The following is a 15,333-nucleotide window of genomic DNA, read 5'->3' on the forward strand; positions in this document are numbered from 1 at the left end:
GATATACGAAGACAAGAGAGTGAAAATAAAATAATAATAGAAATAATCAAGAAAGTACTTATCTCTGGAGATAGAGTTTCTTCTTTCAGTGGGAGCAATGCATCCTAGGGCTTAGTCCACAAGCCCTAGACTTTTTGTCAACAAATGATTAGCTAGGGTTTTAAGCCCAACCCTAGAATTTGATAATTCTTCAAAATTTTGCATCCTTGCATACTTTTCTAACTTCATCATATTCAATCTCAGAATCAGTATCAGTCCTAGGGTTTTGTCCACACCCTTAGGGTTTCCTTGCTCAGACTCTTCTAGGGTTCATAACCTTCTAGGGTTTTTTAATACTTAATCTTGTATTTTATAACTTCTTCAATCCTAGGGTTTTGACCACAAACCCTAGGGCTTTCTGGATTCAACTTTAGAATCTGGCCAAGACTTCCAAACCCTAGATTCATATGCTAAAGGATCTCAAACATATTTAGTATATTATCAATCAAAGATTCTTGCTAGATCTGTCAAACTTGCTAATGTCAGAACCCTTTTATGTCCAAGAATTTATGTTTATAAAAATGTTCTTATCCAATGAATGACTTCATCATTCCCAACAATATATCAAGAAGTTTGCAGGAAGGCTCTTTAAACTTTTAGAGGGATTAGGTCATCCCCTTTTGACAATGATCTAGTGACGATCATCTTCAGGTTTTGGCTTCAGTAAAGTGACATATTAGGAGGATAATTCAGCATTTCTACCACTGATAGAGATGTGTTTCATGTCTGAGCATTTATGATTTGTATACAAGGAAATCATAAAGAGGGTCATATCCACAATTGCTTGTTAGTTAACATTCTTTCAATCATATGATCTTTTATTCAATTATATGCTTCTCCAAATCTTTGACAAGGTAATGTAGCATTATTGGAGAAACTATAGTGATTATGGAGGTATGTCACAGATACCATACAGGGAACTTTGCCCTTGGAACATCAGAGGTCTGGATCATATCACAGACTTACACGAATTTTGAGCTATTGGACATTTGAGACATACCTTGTAAGGAGTGACAAATTGAAGTAGGCCTGCCAGGAATAACAAGTTAGAATTCAAGTTCTGCCTTGCGTATTGAATCTCTGCAACCAGTCAAAGTTAATTCTTGAATATAATGATAAACCTCTGCCCATGTCATAATCTCTGTGTATCAAAACTTCTGTCATATACACCAAGGACTGATCTCTGCAATGTATTCTGTATTATCTCAGTGCATCCACACAGTGCGCATGCTATTGTGTGTATATGCCTGTCATAGTTTCTTCAACAAATACAAGTTGATGATCTGGGCATATATTCCTGCAAGAAACCTCCAATCGACAACAAATTACCAAGTACACCCATCTGTTCTCAAAATATATTCAATGCAAAAACTGAATCTAAGTGCGATCACTTATAGTGCATGTAAAATGAACCTTCAACAATTGAAGTGAGCATAAAAGGAACCTCTGGCAAATTAATGAAAACATATATACAAAGATCATTGATCCGAATTCTTCCAACACGAAACACATAGATCACGTAAATATTTTCTTATCCAGTTCAATTCATAAAGAAGTAGTCTTCAGATGAGTAGATCCCTGCAAATAAACTTTGAATGACCACTGTGCAGATCACAGCGAGGAACCTACAGGTGTGTTGCAAAACGCAAGAAGGAATTTCACACTGAATAGAATGGAATATTGATTGTATGGCGTGCATAAGTTAAAGTCATCTCCAACATAATGTATATAAATGTGAACCTTCAATGATTAAGATCTGGTGCGATTAACCAATCACTGAAAATATGATGCACATGATCACAATTAACCTTTAGGACCGTTTAAAAAGTATGTGAACTTGATCCAAGCAAGGATATAATTAACACTTACTGTCTACAATTCAAAAGGGGACATCAAGCTAGGTTTTGATCCAGATCCATTTGGACTTGATATTGCTTCAGAGAGACTTGAACTTATTCTATTCCATCACAGATTATTTGAAGGTAATGAGATTGATCTTGATGACAGTAGGTTCGGTCTCATAACAGAGATGGAAATATGGATTAGAAAGATACTAAGATCCATTCATGATGAAGACACAGACCTTTGCAAGAGAGAGTCAAGCTAGGATACTTACAGACTTTTGATATATCAAGACATCCTATATCTGTCAGATCTTACAGGCTTACAGAGATAAACTCAAGTTTGTAGAGACATACCTCTGACTTTGATATAGGGACAAATCAGATTCTAACAGAGTCATTTCAAACCTACCACCTCAGATATGAGACATAGAAAATCATACCTTGACCTTGTTTCTTATTTGTCCTTCCAAGTCTCTTTGAGCGAGATCTGATTCAAATGATGAACATAACTCGGACTTCCTTCCAGAGATGCTTGAGTCTTACAAGGTCAATATTTAGTTCTTTCAAGAGGATCTCTTCTACAGACTTCTTTCAAGATGATGAGTGCTTCTTGTGATCTGCAACTTTCTTGTTTTCCCTGCTCTGATACCATGTTGAAAATCAAGTACAAGATGTACAAGCAATATTTCTGACCTGCTGATAATTATTTGTGAATTTAGAGCTTCTTTAATTATTTTTCTTCATCAAATAATTATATACTTTAGAAATCAAAAGATAGCAATGACAAGAATGTAGTGATCACAGAGCTCAAAAAACAATAACAAGAGGCACTAGAGTTTAGGTCAGAGACTAGGGAAAAACCCCACAAGGGGGAAAACCCAATCAAATATCAAGAGATCCTTGGTGAATTTTCTATGGTGCAAATTCTCTTGGAGATCAATTTTTGCATGGAGATGTTTTCGTAGGATTGATTGAGGTGTTTCTTTTGAAAATTTTGAAAGTGTCGTGCCTAATTTCTATATTTTGCATAATATGTTTGTGTAGTGGGGTTTCTATTTTGTGCTGTAATTAAATTCTAAATCTATGTTGAAATCTTGCTCCTTTATGGCATGCAAAATTGTTATCTTTGAAACTTACAAGGAAACTTTAAATGTGCATTCCTTATATTTAAATTCTCCCCTCACATGGAAAGTAGTTGGTGTTTTAAAAGTGGATGCCGTAGTCATCTACTTTTACTCCACCAAAACTGTTCTTATTGAATTTTTCTCTAGAAAACTCCATTCAACCCATTTAAGACAAGGCACTAATCATAATTGGGTTGATCATCCATCCAATCAATTAAATTCCTTCTTTCTTGCCTTTTTCCTAGATATGTAGGGCTAGCAGCCAGGATTTATTGTTGGAAATTGCTAAAAAGTAAATTTAAGTTTGATGTTTATGGTTCATAAAGTAGGAATTGCATCAATAAATCATACAAAAGCAAAATATAGCATTTTTGCATTGTAAAAATCCCCTCTTTAGGGCTGATGTGATCCTTAGTTTGCTGTTTATGCATGTTTTCATCACTAGATATCCACTAAGAAACCCTGATCCTTGGTGTTTATTTGAAGGCATATTCCCTTTGTTGAATATTCATCAAACAACCTTTTCCCTTGGCTGTTATGTGACATTGTGTACCTTATTATTTAAAATCAATAAAACCCTAATTTATAACATCAATCAAATTGGTCTGGGAATAGAGTACTTGAACTTTGGCATATAACATCTACAGGTCTTCTAGACTCCATCGACACTTGGTCCTATTTAATAGACTTCATATTGATCACCTTAAGCCATCATTATTGAATACTGTTTAGGTGAATTTAAGGAAGGCTCCCTTGTGGTCAAATACCACTAAAGATCAGGATAAAGGTTGCTGGGGTGACAGTGCAAACCCTTTCTCATGTTTCCCTAAGGTCTGGTCTTGCCTAGTGGGGCTTTGCACTAGGCCTGCTAGATTTTGTGTCAGCAATTCCCGCACAAGCTTTGCCCTATTTCATCTTGAAAAAAGTGTTAATAACTTCACCATTTCACTTGAAACTCTGGTACATGGACCGATACTGTTTCTGTTTTGTTAGTGTAATTTACTAACAAGAATATTCAGAGTTTTGCTCATGCAAGGATGGGTTGGAGCTTTCAAGTTTCGAGGAACACTTCCTTTTTCAAGTGCCAAGCACCCAACACCTATCAAGAGGTGGGAATTGGGATACTGTGTCGCACTGTATGGCCAATTCTTGGCCCAAAGTCACCAGATTTCACTTAGCACAAGGTTCGTTTTGACCAGAGAATCATACTCAACTCAGGACTGGGTAAAATGTGAGTCTTGAGCCAACCTGACAATGACTTGACACCATGACAAATAGAAAAAAAATGCAGTTTTTAAAGTTTTTTTTTTCTTTAAAGACTATACATGGAAGATTACAATGAATATAATGAAAATGCACTGAATATAATGCAAAAATAACATATCCAAACATAACCAAGTATATGTAGGCATTTTGACTTGCTAGTTCTGCAGTGACTTGATGGGTCTTGCATTGGTCCAATGGGTTTTGTTAAAACTCGACAGGTTTAGGAACTTTTTGGCAGTTTTGGGCAGGTCACATTGACTTGGCGGTTCTTGAGTCTGCTCGCAAAGCCCTATTACTATGGCATGGACAGACTGAATGGCCATGATAGCCCTTTTGTTTTACAGGCCGAAACATACCATACTCTTGGGGGGAATTGAACACTTGTGTGGAGAATACAACCACCCCTGCTTGGCCAACCAGTCAGGTTCCCAGTGGTCTCACGGCAATATATTGAACCTGTGGTTTGGATAAAAACTGTGTATACCTTTTGTTTGTAAATGTCATCTGAGAGCCAGGTTATCATGCTTCATATCAAGTTCCTGTAACGCATAATTGACTGCTTGCCAGGAAGTCTACCTCAAGCATTCGGCTTATGCTCTCTTGTCCTCTACTTGATTACCGAAACATCCATTTCTAGGTGTGTTCCATACCTTTGTTCAAATTTTCTCTATGTTGTTGATTGCTTAGTCTCTGCTCATGTAGTGCTCCCCCTCACCCCACAAAAGAAAGAAATAAAATACATGATGGTTGTGATAGTAATCTTGTATAATTATGCACAATAAATTTAGGATTCTTTCTTCACTTGCTGCAAATATATTTTTTCTAACGATTACAATTGGTATAAGATATTGAATGATGAGCAATGCTCATGAGAGAATTGGTCATAGGCAACTAAAATATACAATTAGCTGTTGTTATAATATGATCTGACTGATCTTATCTCTTGGTTTCAACAGGAAGTGAGTTCAATGCTGCTCAATAAACTGGTTGCAGCAGGTGTTGGGGATAGACCTGTTGTGTTTGTGACTCACAGGTTTGTCTGTAGGTCTTTATTTGATAGCGGTTGTGGTTTTCATCTTTATGCTTGCATTATCCCTGGACTTGTTTATGAAATTCATATGCTTTCTTCACCAAAAATTAGTGGTGGTCTGTTTTTTAATTAATTGATTGCCTGACATGACATCATAAAGCCAACTATATAGTACTCTATTTCACCTTCTAGCCTATCATCCTATACTTTATAGTCGAAACACAATTGCTTACTAGTGACATAACTACCCTAACTAATTATTACAATAACTATCAATTACAACAACCATTTCTTGGTTGCCATATTTAACTTCTATTCTTTATTCTAATTTATGTGTTTTATCATCTATTGATTGTAGTTCATAATTAGTTCAGTGTTACTTGGTGACAACCCAACTTTGGTGGTCAACAATGGTACTATATGGTTGATAATAGTTGCACTTGGTGGTATTTTGCATGCACTTAGTTGTTGAAATAAGGATGCAATCTTCACCTAAGGCCATTGGGTAAACTATCTTGTGTAATTGGCTTAAAAGTTGACCTATTCCTAAGTTGCATGGTATGGGTAAATCGAAACACATCTAAAATGGGAACACATTAGAAATGTTACCCTTTTTCTTTATTTATTTATTTCAGAAAATTATACTGAAACTTTGGAAGAAAGCGTTTGTGTTTTAGCATTATAATTTGGAATACAGATATAGATTCATGAATAAATGAACAAGTGAAAAGGCCCAAGGCCCAAGAAAATCATGCTACAACAAATACCTACATATCTTTGAAATCATTGCCTATATTGGGATCCTCATCATCAATATCACCCTCTAAGCATTATAATAAGATAGAAAAAGCTTAACATGCCAAATCCAGTTTATGTCTGAGTTATGGGTACACTTCTACTAGGGTCATGATAGAGGAGTTCAACAGTCAATACCAGTAACATCAATGTACAGAGAGGGCTTGGTTCTCTTGATTAAGTGCTAGTTCTTTAATCTCATACACGACAAAATCCAATGGAACGTTGCAATCCCCTCAATTTTGAAATCCTAAAAATTGTTAAGTCCACTGGATCTTGGGTGGAATCTAAAATTCTACTTTCTCCATCTCGAAATGGTACCAAAGAGGTGTTTCGTAGGCATTTCTCCTTTTGGCATAGGGAGACACATTAATCACTTTTTGTCTAAGAGATATTATGAGTTTATTAATATCAAGGGGGCTAATGTACTTTTTATGTGGAGATGTACTATGCACTTTTAATTATTAAAGTCACGTGCTTAAAAAGTGACTTTGTGTAAAGTACTAAAGTACACTTTATATTATTAAAGTGACTTATGTTTTAAAAGTCACTTTATGAGAAAAAGTGACCAAGGTACTAAAACATCGAAAAGTACTAGGGAGGTGCATTAATAGAAAATGGGACCAGATGAGGGGGGGTCAAGTAGGGGACTAATCTCCACCCTTGATCTAATGGTTTGAGATTAAATCTCAACCATTAGATCTTAGGGATAGGGTTCCAATCTTTTCTTAGGAGACAAAAGAGAGGAAAAAGGAGGAGGAGGTTCGTTATTCTCATGAAAACATTGGGAAGAGGAGCAAGAGAGAAAGGAGGAGCAAGCTTCAAGAAGAAATCGAACAATAGGAGAGCAAGAGAGTTTAAGCACTAGTTTGAATCTTAAGAGGCTGAGTTTAAGCCTTGGAGGCGATTCAAATCTCTAAGGAGGAACTTCACAACCTTCAACACTCGGGTTGAATCTTTCTCTGAGCTTGAGTTAGCGTACATGCATTATTTATCTCACCCACCAGTCAGCTAAAAAGAGGCCAAGAATTTCGGGCTTGAGGAGCGTATTTCTCTTCTAGCTTGGGCATGCTATAGTATAAAATTTAGGAGGCTTCAACGAGCTATCAAGGGTGGAAAATGTCTGCTATAGGAGACCAAAATCTAGAAGGGAGATGTGTGTCACAGTTCTAAAATGTAAATTGTTCCTTATATCAAATTCCCTAAGCACTGTAAGCCAAAAGGAGGGTTTATTTTTCACTGGATGAGGGAGACTTTGTGAAGATAGAATATCAGTCCCAGAAATTTCAGAGTTAAAGAAATCTCAGAAGAAGCAACTAAAGGGAAGAGATAAGTTTAAACTCTCCTTATAATTTTGTTGTAAGATTTCCTTTAAGAAGCAAAAATAAAGCCTCCGTTCAGAATTGGTTTTGCCCAACAGTGGGATTTTTCCAGGGTCAGGTTGACCAAAAATCAGTGTTGAAAATATTGGTATCAGCAAAATATCAGCGAGGGTCTAGAAAACATCTTATCGGCAATATCGGCGAAAATATCGCCAAACATAAAAAATGCATAATATATTCATTTTTTTTCTTCAAAATTTTAAACTTATAATAGCAATAACAACATGAAATAAACAGATTGGCACATAAATATGAAGAAAACGCTGATATATATGATGTAGTGGATGTAAAATAAAAATGATACATCAAAGGCGATACCAAATCCTGCTGATCCTTGATAATTGTCTAATCAAGGACTCAAATGTGGAGAACTAATACAAAATAACATCACATATATAAAAGTATCTCATTACCATGAGGTATATGTAGCAAAACAAATAAAACTAGCAACTATCTGTTTGAGATCAGTGCCCTCTCCTCCTTTTATGGGAAAACATGATGGGTTGTTTGGCAGCCCTGCCCCTGTAGCAAATGTCAAATAATGACTGCTGGGTATGGAGCTGTGCTCTCCTATATCTATATCAGATGGTGCTGACGTTGATGCTTCCACAGTCTCCTCCTCCTCCTCCTCCTCTTGCTCCTCCTCCTCCTCCTCTTCCTCTTGCTCCTCCTCCTTGTGCCGCTCCTCCCCCGAGTCCTCCTCTTGTTACCCCTGTTCTAATGGTTCCTCTGGCTCTAACCATGCTGTTAATTTCATATAACAGTGGTATGTTCTATGCTTAAGCACAATTTACTTCAATTTTCCTTCAACAGCTGAATGCCAATTTCCAATTATATCCAGTAGCAATCACATTAACTTATAAACATTGATAGTAAATGCAAATAGAACATGAATCTAGCTCCAAGATCCAAAAGGCAAAAATCAAAAGGTTAGTCTGGGAGAAGCAGTTGGATATCAGGGAGGGCTTCTTGTTTGAGAAATAATGGATGAATAAGTAGAGTCACCACCCAAACAAGAAACCAACCGAAATGTCCAGGTGCTAAAGGTGCATATAGAGAAGATGAAAGGATTAGTGAGAGGAAAAAGATAAGGCGATGAAAAGATGAAGAGATGAAATGGCGCCAGAAAACGTGGCGTTAATGGGATAAGAAATGATGAAAGATTGAGAAGATAAAGATGATTAAGATGAATGTCGCAAAGCCAAGGTCCAATAAATTGGTCCCCAACAACGACACCAAAAAATGTTGTCGCACAAAATGTCTAGGCATCGCAACAACGACTCAGATCGGGGCCTGTCACACTGATCCCCAATCACTCTGTTTGAGTTGTCTCCCAATCGCAGACTAAGGGGGGTAGACCCTATGGAAATGGAAAAAGGAAAGATTAGTTGGGAACCAACCAACCTGAGAGACGTAGCTAAGCAACCAATACTTGTTTTAGATTTTGCAAGATTTTAAGGATTCAAAATGATTTGAAGAAAGTGATACGAGTTCCTTTAAGTCAACTATCTTGCGAAGAAAATAAGGTTCAAGTAAAGGCTGAGAAACTGTTGTTGAAAAGACTCGACTGTCTCATATGCAAATGCAAAATTTAAAACTATGTGAAATGCAGGCACTTGGTTAATTTTAGTTAAATGAGGGCTTAAAATTATTTCTGAAATATTTTTTAAATGTTACTTAAGGTTCAAAAAGGTGGTGATCTAAATGTGAAAGCAGGTACTTATACCAGCACTGAAAAATGTAAAATCTGCACAAATAATTACTGAAATGCACAATGGACTGAAATGTAAAATTATGAAATAAAACACCTTTAAATTCAAAAATTCATTTGTATGAAATACTCAATCAAGATCATTAGATGCATAAGTAAAACTAGATTAGTCCTACTTGCATAAGCATGTAAAAAACAAATGAACTACAGAAATTAAAGTAAATGTTTTAAACTCAGATCACATTAATGAAATATTAGTCTAGTAATCTGCTCTTACATCAAATGTTAAAACCAACAATATATTCTAAAACAACTATCTTGTAACCATGCAATATTCATAAATTTCTATGTATAACAGTAGAAAATTTTAAATGACAAACTGATAAGTACAATTCAAAATTTTTTCTTAGTTTAATTCTTTTTGATCTATTGCTGTATTTCATCTAAAAAACTCGGAAATAAACTACTGAACAACGATAATTTTTATTTTAGAAATTTGTTTGCAAAAGTTATTGAAACTAACTTCTATTTCTGCAATTATACAACAGTAAAAATGTAAATTAAATTTGCTGCTAAATTCATAAAATTTCCGAGTTTAATTATTTCTGATCTATTGATGTATTTGATCTAAAAGCTCAGAAAATTACTAAAAAAATAGTGAAATAATATTAAGGAAATAACATGCAAAAGTTTTTGAATGTAATTATGTTTCTGAAATGTAATGCAGTGAAAGATGCAAACTATTTTGCTGTTAAATTTCAGATAACTAAAATTTTATGCCAGTATTAATCTTGCTTTCAATTAGATCAATGAAAGAGGTAAGGGTTTAGAGGATGTCCACCAGTGAGCTCCTTGAAGACACTTGAAGATGGGTTGCCCAAGTCACTGAAAATTCTCCAATGCAAATGCCAAACTCAGAATTTTTTTGTTAAAATTTGTTAAATTTTTTAGGGAAATTTATGGAGAAAATTTAGTGATGAAGGAGGGTGAAGAAAGGGAGGTTGAAAGGAGAATGATGGGAGGCCGTAAGGAGGTGGGAGATGGCCAGCGCAGGGCCTCAAGGCCCTAAATTTTTTTTCCCACGATCTTCTTGCAATTTTTCTTCAACCTGCAAACAAAATGGAGATGCCCTTCGGGGCTTAGATCTCTCTCCGGAATCCACAAAAATCACCTGCAATTTTCAGATTTATTTATTTATTTTTATTTTTATTTTATTTTATTTTATTTTTATTTTATTTATTTTATTTTTTTTGCACAAATAAAAGACAGAAAACCCCAAAGCATGTATATACAAAAATATGAAATACCCAGAACCCTAATGAATTAAAAATTTGCTATTTACAAATCTACAAAAATATTCTACAGATCTAACATATCTGCAGATCAAAGCCCTCTATTAGCCAGATTTAAACAATTTTTTACACAATATTTAGAAATAAATTTGAAATTTTAAAGAGGCACAAGCCCAAGAAAAACCCTGCAAGTAAAATATTCTATAAAATGACTTCAGAAATTAAAAAGACACTGAGAGTCAGTTGGTCCAGCTGAGGACTTCCTTATACACCCAAATTCTGAATGATAACTTCTGCACACTTAAATTTGTTTGTTAGATTAATAGAGATCTAAAAAATGATCATAAAATTATCAAGAAATAGAGATACCTGCTACTTCTATCAAATTAAAATGATATTCTAAAAACCCAGAAATCTGTGCAAGATAAATCATCAAAGGCTATTAACCAGCAAATGCAAAGAAAAGCAGCAAGTATGAATACAATATTACCACATAAATCTGAAAGAGGAACACCACGATCTGAAATCCCAAAGTCTTTGCGTTTTATTAACCAGAAAAAGTTACAGGAGTTTTCTTAAAGCAAGTACACAATTCAGAAATTGGATCCAAATAATGGAGAGAGACTTCTCATTTATAGAAAAATTCTCCAACGGCTAGTTGGCTTGATCTCTGACAAAACAATCTCAACTGTTGATGAAGATCAAATGATCTTTTAATCATCACCGTTGAAATAAAGTTATTTTTTGAGGATATTCGAATTTCACTTTTAATTTCTTTTTAATTAACTCAAAAATGACTATTTTGAGTTAATTGCCGCAAAAAGTTGATTTTGACTTAACTATTATGGCCCAAGGGTTCAAAATATCTTGAAATTTTCAATATTCCCTTGGTTGAGGACCTCCAAAAATTAAAAACTTTAAAACCCACGAATTTTAAATGTTGGAGAATTTAATTTTTCCTAGGACCTAAATTAATTAAATTTCTGGCTTTAGCATTTTAATTTATTTTAGCTAGAAATTTTAATTAATTGACTCATGAGGGGATTATTAATTTTTCCTACCTTCTAATATTTATTCATGGTGTCTAACTATTAAGGAACATGCAATAAATATTTTTACATGAAATATTACATTTCTAACCCATGAAGGGGTAACACCTGTTTGTTATAGACCCTCAATAATTACCCATTTCTGCGACACAAAATATTATCTAGTAGACTAAGTGACTTGTAATAAAATAATATAACCAAATAGTTAGAATTATTCCCAGATCATTTTTACAGAGACTCGATAAATAACACTAGGACTAATTAAAAATCTTGATGACAAAATGCACCCTAGCTTTGGGGTGAGGCTCGAGGGAAAAACTATGCCGATCATCTGTGTTTAGAAACACATATGAATCGGTGAGACTAAAAACCTCCTAGGATAGAAATCATCATCGGAAAAATAAATTTATCTAGGTTGTTACATACATTTGTCTTGTTAGGACCATTTACATGACAAAATGCAGTATGGGTTTACAAAACTCTAGTGTACATATCGCTGATAATGATGAATTTGTGGATCATCTAAGTGCTTGGACATGATGGAAATTCATGCGCAAAAAGATGTATAGCTATGGCATAGTTCACATGGAGTGGTCAACACCCCCTAAAAAATAGGAAAGAGTACAAATTGTCTATAATAGATATGGAACCTTGCCATAGGTAGTATGCCTATAAACAAAAATCTCTTTGCATGTCCACAATATTATACTTAGCCTCAAAATTTGATGGGAAACCTAGATACACTATCAAAGCTACCATGCCAAGACTACCAAAAATAGAAAGTCCTCAGAATCAAATGAAACCACCACCATCGAACTCAGAACTCAGTGGGGAGCCCAATTGTGTAATTAGATCTGACATGCAACAATTGCTAAAAGTATAAAGTCCTTAGAATCTCATGAAATCAGACTCCTTGAATTCATCTTTCAATAAGGAATCAAAATGTGTGATTATAATTGACATGCAAGTACTGCTAAAAATAGAAAGTGCTTGCACGTTACTTGTGTTGAGAAATCTAGGGCATAATAGTTAGGGTTGTTTTAAATTTGATTTCTCTTTGATCGATTACATTTTCTTGTGACATTATTATCATCATTTAGTTCTTGTTTTATCATCAAGGCAAATGCCAATAAGAAGATCACAATCCAAACACAAGAACACCAGATGTAGGTTGCTAGCTAGGGCCATGGACTAGATTCCTGACCAGGGCAATCTATCCAACCAGTCATTCAACAATTTAGGCACCGCAATACCATGGACTAGATTCCTAACCAAGACAATCTATCCAAGTGGGACTAAGTTGGACTCAAGCTTTCAACCCCTCTAGGTACCATCGGGTTTACTTGCTAACCACTAACCCAAACATACAGGTGTGTATCCAAAATAGAGTTCAATAAACAACACCACCTTTTCAATTCCGGGATTCCAGACATTAACACAGAGTGCCGGCCTGATATCTCCCTAGGCAATGCTTCATTCGCAAAGCCTCAACAAATCTATTCCATTTATTTATCATCAATACAATCACCAATATCTACGAAACCCAACAGGCTTCTTAGATATTCAAATGTTTTATTAGGAAGAGCCTTTATTAGTATGTCTGCTACCTGTTCATCTGTCGGAACATACTTTAAGTTCACGATCCCATCCTGCACCAAGTTCCTAATAAAGTGGAACTTATTATTGATATGTTTCGTCCTCGAATGAAACACGAGATCTCCAAACATCTTGATACAACTTTGATTATCACAATTAATTATAGTAGGACCCAAAGACTTCTTGAACAAATCTGTCAGAAGCTTCCTTAACCAAATAACCTCTTTTCCTACTTCACATGCAGCCAGATATTCTACCTCGACACTACTCATTGCAACGAGATCTTGCTTCCTGCTAATCCATTAGATCACAACAGCTCCCTGACTAAAGAATCCTTCGGTAGTGCTGCTTCCATCAGTCTCACTGCCACCCCAATCAGAGTCTGTGAACCCAATTAGCTTGACTTCCTTACTATCATACTTTAGGCAGTGATGTATAGTGGCACGAAGATACCTCAATATATGTTTGGCAGCTATCCAGTGATCATGACGAGGCTCCGACTGAAACTGACTAAGAAAGTTCACTGCAAAACATATATCTAGCCTAGTTACTGCAAAACATATATCTAGCCTAGTATTAACCAAATACATCAGGGAACCCACCAACTGACGAGGTAGGATCCACGAGACTAGAGTTGGAGATCCTCAACTTCTTGAGGTTGGTGATCATAGGAGTAACCATCGACTTGGATTCCATCATCCCAAATTTCTGCAATAACTTGATGATGTACTTTCTTTGCCCCAAATATATCTCCCTAAGTCTCTGCCATACTTCTAGACCTAGATAGTAATGCATCAGTCCTAGATCCGTCATCTCAAATTCAGCTGCCAACATATTCTTGCATTCTTGAATTCTTTGTTCTACAATGGTGATGGATAGAGCATCAACATATAGTAGAATAATGACAGACTCATTATTCACGACCTTAATATATTGATTATACTCTTCATGAACCCAACCTGAGAAAATATGCATCCATTCTTTCATACTATGCTGTTAATTTTAGGTATGTTCTATGCTTAGAGCAATTTATTTCAATTTTCACAGTTAGCTCAATATCTTTTCCAGATTAGCAATCACATCAGCATTAAGATAAACTGCAGATAGAACATAAACATAAATCGCAGAAGACAAGCCAAGAAAAGAGGACACAAGATGTGGCGCTAGCTAGGGACAAACCCCAATGTGGGAGACCCTTGATCAATTCTTCTTATATGTTCTTCAATAGTTGAGCAGAGAGAGAGAGAGAGAAAGATAGTACATTTACAACAGAAGTCAACACTTTGACTTATCTAGATAAGAGAATAGATCATCTCTAAGAAGATGATACATGAGATCAGTGGAAACATGCTGCTTCAACTGATTTTCCAAGGTGACTCCTTCACCTATCATTGTGCTGCATTTGGTCGTCATGCTACACCTCACTGCACCATGCTGCACTCATCATCACAATGCTGGACCTTATGACCTTGTTGTACACATCACACTGTTTCTCCTTATGCTGCATTGTTGTCCCAGTGTTTAGCACTGTTGTACCTTGTGCCACTGCAGCACCATGCTGTCACCCATGTGCTTGCTGCACCAAGTACCATACTGCTGTCCCAATGTGCTTGCAACACTATGCTTGCTGCACCTTGTTGTTGTTGCTGTCCCATGTACCATACTATTGCAACACCATGAACTTGCTGCACTAAATACTAGATGTCCCATGTATCTCTGTTGCACAATGTCACAATGTCATTGATCATTGTGTTGTCCCAACAAGCTGATGTCCCATCATTGTGTTGTCCAATGAGTTTGCAGCACCATGTACCTTTGCTGCCATGTCACAATGTCATTGCTGTCCATGCATCTTTGCAGCACTATGTAACCTTGTTGTTCATGCATCTTTGCAGCACTATCTAGCCTTCCTGTCTGTTGTCGCACAGAGTGTCTAGGCACCGCGACAACGCTTAGATTGGGGGTTGTCACCTTGATTCCCAATCTCTTCGTTTAAGCTGTCTCCCTATAGCAGGCTAAGGGGGGTAGACCCTATGGAAAAATGGAATGAAGAACTAGTTGGGAACCAACCAGTTCAGGAGACACAACGAGGTGATCAAGTACTTGATTAAGGCTTAACAAGACTTAGAATTTGATTAGATTTTAAATGATTAATACCAGTGCCTTATGGAGTCAACGATTGATTAGTTGTTGCTACTTAGGAAA

At 35.9% G+C, this 15,333-nt stretch overlaps 1 protein-coding gene across 4 annotated transcripts in view; it reads left to right on the top strand.

Annotated features, from left to right (window-relative positions):
* The window catches only part of LOC149243012 (alpha/beta-Hydrolases superfamily protein), a 135,517-nt gene that overhangs the window by 68,647 nt on the left and 51,537 nt on the right, over positions 1-15,333 (top strand). For 3 of the 4 annotated variants that reach the window (XR_016246679.1, XR_016246680.1, XM_089374400.1), the window contains exon 5: positions 5,230-5,306. Coding sequence is in view for 1 of the 4 variants with exons in the window: in XM_089374400.1 (XP_089230526.1) it covers positions 5,230-5,306 (77 nt within the window). In the remaining 3 variants the exon portion in view is untranslated. Of the gene's footprint in view, positions 1-5,229; positions 5,307-15,333 lie in introns of those variants that run through there. The other variant, XR_016246681.1, reaches the window with a different exon arrangement.

The sequence above is a fragment of the Pinus tabuliformis genome, chromosome 8 (assembly GCF_031772625.1).
Source record: "Pinus tabuliformis cultivar Carrire ecotype Pingquan chromosome 8, CPIR1, whole genome shotgun sequence".
Taxonomy (NCBI): domain Eukaryota; kingdom Viridiplantae; phylum Streptophyta; class Pinopsida; order Pinales; family Pinaceae; genus Pinus; species Pinus tabuliformis.